General features: G+C 32.8%; 1 protein-coding gene across 1 annotated transcript; it reads left to right on the top strand.

The window, feature by feature from the left end:
* Window positions 1–797: 797 nt before the first annotated feature.
* On the top strand, window positions 798–3,567 carry LOC119636783. Its single transcript, XM_038032390.1, is given in 4 exon segments — window positions 798–939; window positions 2,839–2,895; window positions 2,965–3,280; window positions 3,364–3,567. Coding segments are annotated over 4 exon segments (609 nt in total). The 5' UTR covers window positions 798–897; the 3' UTR covers window positions 3,558–3,567.
* Window positions 3,568–11,422: the final 7,855 nt, after the last annotated feature.

Raw genomic sequence — 11,422 nt, 5'->3', positions numbered from 1 at the left:
CTTTTGGAAAAATTTCATCGACATTTCCAGAGCGGAAACAAGGGAACTTGTTCTGTGACGAAGATTTTTATCAAGCATCTTTGCTGCAAACATCGCCATTTTTCTCACAACGTTGCATATCTTTACTCTGTTAGATGACACGATATGGTATAGAATGCAGAAAACGTAGTTAGTTTTGTGTGAATTTTTTTTTATTTGTTTTTTCCTTAATTGTCTACAGGCTTTCACTTTTCACACTCCCTACCATATGATTTGATAGGCTGAATATAACCAAAGCTATGCAACTTTTAATCCATCTGCTACTAAAAAAATCGCAAAATTTCTCCTTCACCTAACACGGATGTTCTAAAGGCTCTGATGCGTACGAATGAACCTACGATACGTTTTTAGCTCTCGATGTGGGATATAAAAGGCTTGAAAATCAACTTTGATTGTCCGTAAACATTGCATATAAAATGTTTATGCATAAAGGGCGGGATACATAATGTATTGAATGTGTTTTTGTTCCTTTAAAGCAATCTTATGACAGGCATTAAAAAATGCGGTTGCTTTTACGTAATGTATGTGTACTTAGCGAGCACAAGGAAGCAATTGTTGCCTAAGTTTTTTCACTTGAACCTCCTTAGTCCCTCTGAGAAGAAGAAAAAGCCGTTACTCATTTTCATATGCTAATTATTTATTCGTCTCATAATTATCTTTGCCTAGACATTAGACTCATTTGCGCTGATAAGATACTTCCGGAGTATTTGTCATATATAGACAGACAAGCAGACTGGCTCATTTATTACTATTTTTATTTTAGTTTGAATTTAACACTTGATTAAACAACATTTAACGTATAGACAATAACATTTGCCAACAAAAAAACAAACTAAATAAATCCGAAAAGTAAATAAAATGTTTAGCTTGCATCTCCTACGACTATTAATATTAAGCGGGGTAAAAATCAACTAAAAAGAGACAATTTTATACTGTTAAATAAAATTTTCAGATCATAAGTTTCATGAAATAAACCCCAATAACTCCCTAATAGCAATACTTTAAACTTTTCGATTCTTGTTTCTTGATTGTGTTCAAAAAACAATTTTTAAGTGCTTTTAACCACAGGTTAGCGTCTAGTGCGAATAAACGCAGCCTTTGAAAGTGTAATTTAAACCCAAAAATTTTCCAATGCGTTTTAATCCGATTGCTCTTCTTCTTCTTGCTTATAATTGCATGCAAGTGTTACTATTTCTATTACGTAAACCAAAATTGGCTCAGCACCGGTCCAGGTGAATTCACTGCTGAAAAGTTTGCATCTCTCCGGATGGACGATAGAGCGCAGAACGATTTCTTCTTGGCGATATGGTTGAAAGATAATAGTGCTGTGAATAGCTGCAGAATAAATTTGATCTATAGATTTGATCTATAACAAGGCCAAGGCGGTTTGCCGCATAAGACGCATAATTAAGCGATTTTATGCTCTAATAGCATCATCTATAAACTTTAAGACGGGAAGACACTTGCATCTTGTGAACCGGTTGAAGCTTGCATGTCTTAAAAATAATACAAGCAACAATAATGCAAATCAAAGTCGGACGTTCATATTCCCGATCCTTAAACTCACTCCGCCATTTTCTCACGGTTCTCTTTCCTTTTAGTTCACCAAAGGGAAGTAATCTGCCTGTTCTTTTTCTGTAAATAGTCCACTTTTCTAGCTTTGCAGGTCTGGTCATAGCGTCTTACGTCTGCTTTCCAGGATTCTCGACAAGCGGCTGTATTCATCATGCATCATTTTTACACCAGTCATTCATTATCTCGCGCTTTATACCCATAAAATTTTTGTTATGCCTTGCATTTGGCCATAGTACGATTTTGTAGTGTAAGTTCCAAATGGTGAACATTTTACGTCCTCAAAGTACTACATACCGAGGGTGCATCTAAGTTGTTATTGGTTTTGCCAAGGAGTTACTTCACTTTATTTATAGAAACTGCAACTTTGTTCTGCGAACGCAAATACTGAACTTTGTCTCTTAGTTTCATGTTCCCTCAAAAAGATAGGGAAACATTTGTGTTTAGCAAAGGACAATGCTTTAAATTATGTACATATTTTAACCTTTCTGGAAGCAGAAGTAGAAGTAGAGACAAGTCTTCTTTTAATACCGCACACCTAACAGGATTTGAAATGGACGCACTCCTTATTACACCTAAGCTTACCAATCCGTCTGTCCGTCTGATGTCTGTCCATGTAAACTTGTGTTCAAGCTATAGATCGCAATTTCTCAGATACGCTATTGAAAATGATTTGCAGCGACCCACCCGCCAAAATTCCAATTATCGCAATTTCTTGATAAATGTGGCTAGGTAATAATATTTCGGCCTACTAACTTAACATCAAAACTTTAGACCGAATTGGGCAATTTTTTGAACCCTCTCTCATATAAAGTTCATATGACAAAAAGGTTTAATTTTCAAAGTCATACTTGTTCGTCTATTCGCCTTGCTCTCTTGAATGGTGAAATTTGATACACTGACGTGTCTTTCCTCAACGACGAACGCTATTGAAAAAGTTTTTGGGATCAGATCACTTTCGTGAACACTTCTCATATAATACTTTATTTTGAAAAGTCGATGTGTGCTGTAGGGCGTTGTATTTAACGGTAGGCCATGGCCCACTATAGTATTTTTACAAAGAACAACCGATCAGGACGTATTTCTGCCCTTAGTCTGTTATTGTGATAGATATACATGGATTCAATATGTACAGATGTGTAATTGTTAATCATCGTTCTAAAGATGAACACAATTTCTCTTCTTAAACGACTCAATATAAAGTGCTAATAAAAAATCTTATTATAGGCAACTCTATCAATACCAGGCTTTAAACATGAATGCACAAAAATTCCAAAATCCATTGTAAGTTGTATTCGGAACTAAAGCTTTCTTAAGAGAGAAAAATTAGATAAACTTTTCCTTTAATTGAAGGCCTCTCGAACCTGCTGCAATTATCCTCAAATATTTCCGTACGGTACGGTTAAGATTTGCGTTAAGCGTGCACCAGCGAAAGCGAACCTAGTAAGTTGTGTCTTCGAAAGATCCACTAACAAGAAATCAAATCACGATCGCATTAATTTATTAAATATTTAGTGTTACTACGATTGTGTTTTCAATGCGATCAATATTTGCCATAAAAGTAAATGCAATTATTTAAAAGCCTACGATTATATTAATTGGATTTTTCCTGCGAATCATCCGTTTATTGAGATTTATAGAAAAGCTTTTCGCAAATGTGTATCGAAAGGTAGGTCATAGTTATCAACTCACGCTCTCAACGTCGGCTAATGAAGATAAGAAAAATGATCTCAAATGATCTTTTATTTACAGCTAACGATCTGCACTCGAATAGATTGGCACGACTTAAGAGTCGCGGTTGCAATCCATTGCCTGAAATTGTCTACTTGTGTGTAGAGAATGAAATGCTTACGCAGTGCCCTATGGATTACTGGAACACATGGAATCCCCAGTGCCAGCATAAGCGAGATTTCATTAATAACTGCTTAGGGAAAGATATCGAGTGAATTGTTATAGAAAACAAAATGCAGTTTTTTTTTTTTTTTTTTTTTAAATTTATATTCAGTTTATTTGACAAAAGAAAAATTATAATTATAATAATAATAATAATAATAATAATGTAAAATATTTTGTTTTATTGTTCTTTATTTATAATAATATTTTAGTTGATTTTTATTTAGCTCGTTATTTAAAATGTTTTATTATTATTATTATTTTTGTTTTTTTCTTGCTTTTTCCTCATTTTCAGTTTACACTACAGAGATATAAATATGCATTTATGAATGTCTGTCTGTCTGTCGGTGACACTAGAGTTTATAACTTTTTCGGTAATTTGTTAACATTTGTTTGAATTTTTTTTTCTTTTGTTCTTCTATAATTCTTCTTTTGTTTTTGTTTTTTTTTTTTTTTTTTTTTTACTTTTAATTATTTGTTAAATATTCAATTGTTAACGCGCATACAATTACAGTTAATAATAAATATTTTTAACAAATTTTCTTCTTTTAATAATTTTTTGAATTCTCTTTTATTGGGTGTAGTGTGTGTGTGTGTGTGTGTGTTTTGTTATCTTCCTTTACAATATAATAACACTTGTTTTTGTTTTTCTGTTTTTCTCTCAACGAATTTTAACATTTGCATGCATAAATATGTTCTTTTTAAACCTTAGTTTTTATTCATGGTTTTTCTCCACCGGTTCATCATATTTCTTTGTTTTATTCATTTACTTACTTTATAAAACTAATCATTTAATTTAAGATTTCCTTAAAGTTTAAATAAGATTTATATATATATATATATATACATATTGTTATTATTTTTAACTTATTTACATTTTGTTTTTTTTTAATTTTCTTCGAATTTTTAAAATTAAAATATTTCTTTATTTTTACGTTCTTTTTTTTAATTTTTTTTTGTCATTATTGAACTTTTTAATTTATGATTGTATGAATTTTTTTTTATTATTTTTGATTTTACTTTTATTCATGATAAACGCAAGCTAGTTAGTCCTCTTAGCATATAGATAAACAATTCATCGGTATTGTAATTCGCTTTAATCAATTTATGGGAAACAAATTCATAGGTTATTCAAGATACTCAGAATAGAAAGAAAAGCATGCAAATTGTTATTAAAACATGTTAGAGTTTATTTAGGGCTAACAGGAAACTTTCATTGCGAAGACATTGTATACCTTTAGTGCGAAAAACAAAGCAACATAACACTTTATTTAACCTTGAAAAGAATTTGGAAATTTTTAATCAAATCTCTGATGTTTTTTCATTAAATGAAATTTGCTTACAAGACTTTGTATTCGAAACAATGGCATCAATTCAAAGACAACCTGTAAATTTTATAGAAGGGATTATAAGGACAGAAAAGCAAAAGAATCAACAAATATGGCCCCATAAAAACATTTCATTAAGTAATATCTGCGCCATCCTTGAACTGAATCGAGTTGTCACAAGTGGCAGTCGAGCCCATTTATCATAATATCGCGACTTAGCTGTTAACATTAATCGCTACTTCAGGTATCGTTACTCGAAAACAATGTTATCGCAACTAATTTTTTCTTGTATAGCGGCCGCTTCCAGCGCGTGTATTCCAATTCCTATACCTGTTTCGACGATAACGATAAGTTACCATACACTGTAATAAATGTGTGGATGTAATTGTGATAAGTGAAGTTTCGGTTTTCCTACCAAAACGTTAAACTTCTGAAACGCGACAGGTTACGATTGGCAACGAGTTGCTGTAAATCTAGTTCGATATCACGAATTCCAATAGAGTTCAAAATGCCTGCTTAATTGCGCCACTTGTTACAAATCGACTGCCTATCTAGTTGACTATTATATCCTGACAAGTCGTTTTCCTCTTTTGGTTCGATAAAGTTTAATTGCAGTGTTCTCTCGTCGCCATTTGTAGAGAGCGTCACTCTTTGGTGTGTAACTATCCCACAATATCCTAATAAATGTGCTTTGACTGGCACTTATATCTTGTAGGGCTTCCGCTTTTCTGTTTAGTTCTATCTAAACAACTACATGTTATCAAATTTTGCTTTAACACCGACTGCAATATGGCGAGATTCGACAATTAGTTCTTAGTCTTGAAGAGTTTTATTTAGCCGCCAATGATAACAATCAGTTTGCCTGCCGTAACTTGTAGACATAGAGCGGAAAGAAACAAAAATAGGCTGGTCGTGAGAGGAAATTTGAATACAGCTTGCAGCCAGCGGCCAGTTTACGGTACTCGATATCGACGACGTGGTTCATGCTCGATAGTATCGCTTCGTGAGTTTGTACAACTCGATTGCAAGAAAAGTGTTTCAAATCAGTCATAAACGACCCAGCATTGGTGATAGATACCATTAGACTTTGAATAACACTACCCATGCAAATAAAAGGAAAGGAGAAGAAAAAATAAATAAATAAGCAAAACAGAAAAGAAGGATGGATTCCGATACTTTTTTCTTAATTTCTTTTTCATAACAGCCGTTTGTTTGGCGGCATCAGAAACGCATCGCAAAAAACCTTTCACTTTTGTTAAGATTTTAGCGTTCCGGTGGCTAATCACAATGAATGGACTTCACGCCTATTAATTGCATTAAATGTTTGCATTTCATAACACTATCTTACTTTATGTTCCCTAGTTTGGTTTCATTATGCGATTGGAAATCGCTCTCTCCCTCTTTCTTATGTCGTAGATTTATTTTTCAGCGATCTTTGAAGAATCTATGCTCAGGTTTTCCTTCAAGCACTCCTGGGATATTTGGATCGATACGTGAGAAGTCCTCTGTGATAGTGCTGGTACGTTGATGGAGCTGCTTGCGTTACGAACCTCGTATGTTTTCCCGCTCTTTTCACTTTCATATATGCTGAAGGAGAACTTGTGAACAAGTCAAACTTAGATCATTCGAACATCAATACTTAAGTTATCTATCTATATTTCTATAAAAGTTAGGCTAAATTCAATGCAACATATTCATTGATGGCCTTGTATTACTCTGCTCAATACATAAATAAAATAAATATGTTACTCAACAGCAATGTCGTCATCGAGAATTTATTCGCTAAGAACAATTCATACTCTATCGACTGCCAACAATGCAACGACTCGCGATAATCGAGAGCTATAAACCCGTACGCAAAAGTTCTGATCGAGCATAGTAAATTAGTCCCAGCGCTGATTATTGGAAGTACAAAGCAAAGTCTGCTGAAGAAGCAGACGCTGCCAAGTCAGTTAGTACAGACAATAAAGCTACTTATACCTCGAAATCAGAAAAAATGAAAGTCAATGAACCTTTAACAGAAATACGAACAAAGGTGATGTCGGAGAGAGGAGTTATCGTACTATACGGAAGGTAAACATGATACGATCGCGTCTACGATTGATGGTACTCGATAGCGAAATCGAACGTAAAATTTGCACAGATTTACAGGAGTATTTAGTTGAGGAGAATACTTTTATGTATTTATATTGGTTAATTGTTCATAGAACATGTTCCACTTGAATACTTGATTCAAAGGAAAAAGGATTTGATTAGGGTACGTCCTAGGAAATGTGTAAAAATCAACACAACTTGAGTAAATTTGAAAAGGCATTGTATGACTTATAATGTGCAGAAAGATCGTTTGAGATTCGCTAAAACTATTTATCAGCATGTCCTTATCCTCGAGAGAGGAATATTGGCCAGAACGCTTCTCCTCGGTGTCCTTAACAGAATTAGTTTTATTAATTCTTGTAGTGCCCGGCAACCCTAAGCCCGGCAACATCAACGGATGCCCAAAGAGACTAAGGCGAACAGAGAGAGAGCTGAAGGTTGACCTTCTAAGACAAGGACACGGTCGGCTAATATGCAAAATGGCTCCATGTTCGGAGTTAATCAATCCGAAATGTAGATTCGACATCGGGTTTGCTCGACCCCGAGGACGGTACACCGTCCCATGTAATTTCCATTTTTCTTATAAAATTGATTGTAAAGAGAAAATTTTTCGCTTGTAAGAAGAGTAAAGCTCTGAGAGACCAACATTATTGTTTGCATTTATACGAATATCCAGCAATGTATGTATTATTGTTAATTATTTTTAGATTATTTTTCGCTAAAAATGTTTTGAATTTTTTGCTTATAACTTTTATTGTTATTTGTATTTTTCAATTTTTTTCTTATTTTAAATAAATATTCAATTGATTTTTGTACTTGTTTTCAAACTGTTTGGTATTTTCTTTTTTGTTTTTGTTAAATTTCAAATTTTGTAATTATTATTGTAATTTATATTCGAAAGATACTTTGGTTAGTGATATGACTTGGGTATTGAAATTTCATTTTTGTATTTTATTTCTCGCTTCCTTTTTTTTTTAAGTGTAATTCTAAATGTTTTTCGTTAAGAGTAAGTAAGAAGTATAGAAAAAGTGTGTGTAAAGCTTTTAGTTAAATATATAAAAGTTTTTATAATATTTTTAATATTTTTAATACATATGTATATACGTATATATATATATATATTAAATTGATTTATTTATTTATTGATTCATTGTTCTTCTTCTTTTTTTTTTTTTTGCATGAGTTTATACATTATACATGTAAATACAAATTTATTTATTTTTATTTTTCTTTTTTCGCATTCGTATTTAGATCCTTATAAAAAAAAATTGTGTTTCATTATTTGAAAAATTCCCTTGTTTTTTAAATACATCAATTTTTTCATAATTATTTACTTGTTTCTATTATATTATTGTAGCTGTTTTTCTATTCTTTTTTTATTTATTTTTATTTTTTTCTATAAATTATTGCAACTAAAGCTAGCAACCAAATGGAAGTATTTGATCATTTTTAATTAGCTTAAATGTTTCAGTTCACAGACCTCTGGCTACTAGCAACAGACCTGAGGATATTGATAATCTTTTACAATCATTCAATTTAAGAAGATTTGAAGTGATGCCGCTCTTATTAGCGCAACATTATTGGTTAGTTTAGAAATTCGATGGAAGCAGAGAAAAAGGTAATACGATCTAAGAGCATTGCTTTAGTCAATAGCGATTTTAAACGAAGTGCTAATGTGAAAGACTTGTGATAGATAGGGAAGATCTTTAAGAGCATAACGCTTAGCGACGCTTAGATTATTAGAAATGTGTTTTACTGCTCTAAGGGCCAACTGGGAGACTGGCAGATTCCTAAGTTCCTAAGATCTTTCCTCAATAACGAATACAAATTAATAATGAGATATTGCTGCAATACATCAAGTTAGGACACAAACCTTACAATCAAAAGATTTATCCATGTTTTATAGAATCTAATCAGATCGCTGACTTGCTTGAATTGGTCTTTATATCTATCACTGAAAGATAGAGATTTGTATTGCAAGACCCGCAAATCATAATCCTTCACGCTACATTTTCTGTGTCTGGCTATCTAACTCTCATCTACACTTGAATCATTTACGAGAATAAAAATTTCAATAGAAAATTTAAGCTTGTTGGTGGCCACAAATTTACCTCAGAAATGTAGACTCGGCAGCTCTGAAAATGCTGTTTTTCTAAACAATCTTAGACTCAAACGATTTTGAATTGCGCAAGCTCAACCCAGAGACCAGGCCAGTAGAACCAAAAAAGTAAAATTTACAAATTTTTAAATTTTCTTTTTTTCCTAAACTAGGTTTTCAAAAAATGGAAAGTTTCCACTTTTGGAATTCTAAGTTGGGACTTAAGCTCTTTCTTACCAGATTCCCCGCATTATGCTCGATTGTTAGCAAAATTTGGATCAAGGGCTAACCTACGACAGTCATATAAAAAAAACTACAAGCTCTTTCAACTTCCATATAAAAAAAAAAACGAAGCTCTATATATAATCTTTGATACGCAGAGTTCCACACAAAGTGCAGCAAAATCGTAGAGGAAAATGATTTTTCATTAATATATAGAAATGTACTTATCGGAACTGGCATGAACATATAATACACTTGGGACAATGTACACGATAGAAGACATTTTATTGTGCCCTAGATAGTAAGAAATGGGTATACAGTCTAAGCGAACTTTAATTTTTTTCTTTTGAATCCATATAAAACTATTAGTAGCGATATTTTTGATAACAACGAAAGCACACAATAACGTATAAATCGCGGGAAGAATACACTGCAAGTCGTAAGATTTATAATTCCGACTGCAAAAAAAAATTGGTCAGGTCCTTGGTAGAGGAAAACTTTGAAACAAATAATTTACAGAAACGGAATTCGTTTACATGCACATATTATGACAACGGAAAGAATAAAATACTGAAAAACAATTATCTGGACCTTTGCGTGTAGTTGCTGAAATGGTATTTACTTGCATCAACAAAATGCTTCTATAACGGATATTAACCCGTTTAGTCGTGTCCCTTAAGTCACCATGGTTAAATAGAAAAACGGAAAGATAAAATAGTTACGCGACTTCAAACTCGCTTTCGAGTATCGAGAGGGTAACCTTATACTTAGCAAAATTTATTATTTAAAAACATCTGCAATGTCACCAATTTTTTATAAAGAAGTCGGTCCGCGTCGCAGACTTAATCATTTTTAAACGTTTCAAGCGATTCTACAATGTATTTCTCACGAATTTGACATAATTTGTCAATCAAGGAAAGATTACGTTACCGGGCTTATCGCGACAGCTGTCGAAAAGGCTTTGAGGAATGCTATCTTGGGAAGTTTATGTCATCACTGTCGTTTTCCTTTCATTCTTAAATACCCGAGCACCTGACTGAAGTTTAAAAAAAATTCGAGCAAATTCGAATCCTTGTCCTCATACAAGTCGCGATTAGGCCTTCGAAAGGCAAGCTCTTATGAAAGAAATAAATAAAACTTAAGCTAACTTTTCATAAATTTGAATTTGATGAATTTTGTGTGATTTTTTCACTTACGAATAAATACAACAATTTCCTGTGTAAAGATTGGTAGATGTATTAGGTTTGATTTCCCTATATTTTAATCATTTTCCCATTCCCTGTTTACGAGTATATTGTTAGATTATAAAAAAAAAATTAAATAGTCAAGCATAAAAAGTTAAGCTTAAAAAATATTCTAATTAATGTTTAAATGTTATTCGTTAAATATATTTATAAAAAAGTTCTAATAAGCATTTTTGTTTTGCTATATTTGCCATTAATAAAAAGTGCATTTGTTATTGTCATTTATACTCTATGTAATTTTTTAATCTCTGCTTTACAAAAGGAAACCCAAAAAACAAGTATTCTCATTAAATTAGTATTTTATATATAGAAATATGACTTTTAAATTTATTTTAGTCCGTTTTTTTGTACCCTAAACCACTTGTGCCCCAAGAGTGTGTCAAGTTTGTGCGGATGTATACAACATGCAGGAGACAGACAATCGGGCGGATAATCTTCAATCAGAAGAATCGATTTAAGTTTGTCTGTCCAGCTGTCCATATTTCTATTTTGTGTTCAATTTTTCGTGAAATTTGTTGCACTGACGTCTTTCGTTCCAAGGACAAGGAGGAAAACTATTGAAACACAACTTGTGGTGCAGGGATATATTAAGTTTCTGCGAACGTCTTACAAAACCCAAAAGGATGTAGATCGATCCGTTTCAGAACCGCTTTCTAAGCTTGTCTGTCCGTCGGTGCGTCTATCCCTGACATCTTTTGGCCCAAGGGCGAATACTATACGCTTCGGATAGGACCGCATTTTCAATCACTCTTCACATAACCCCTTGTTTTGAAAAATCGTTATATAAACAACTGCGAGTCGGCGTAGTGTTTAATAGTGGGCCATGGCCCACTATACTGTTGTCATTTATTTCTGTTTAATTAAACACAAGTCTAACGGATTTAAAAGAAAAAAATCGATTATTATTTAAATAATCACTTACGTCTAATTCA

This window comes from Glossina fuscipes, unplaced genomic scaffold, assembly GCF_014805625.2.
Source record: "Glossina fuscipes isolate IAEA_lab_2018 unplaced genomic scaffold, Yale_Gfus_2 28, whole genome shotgun sequence".
Lineage (NCBI taxonomy): Eukaryota > Metazoa > Arthropoda > Insecta > Diptera > Glossinidae > Glossina > Glossina fuscipes.
Note: the sequence above shows the minus strand (reverse complement) of the source record. Positions and strands in the feature narration are given on the sequence as shown.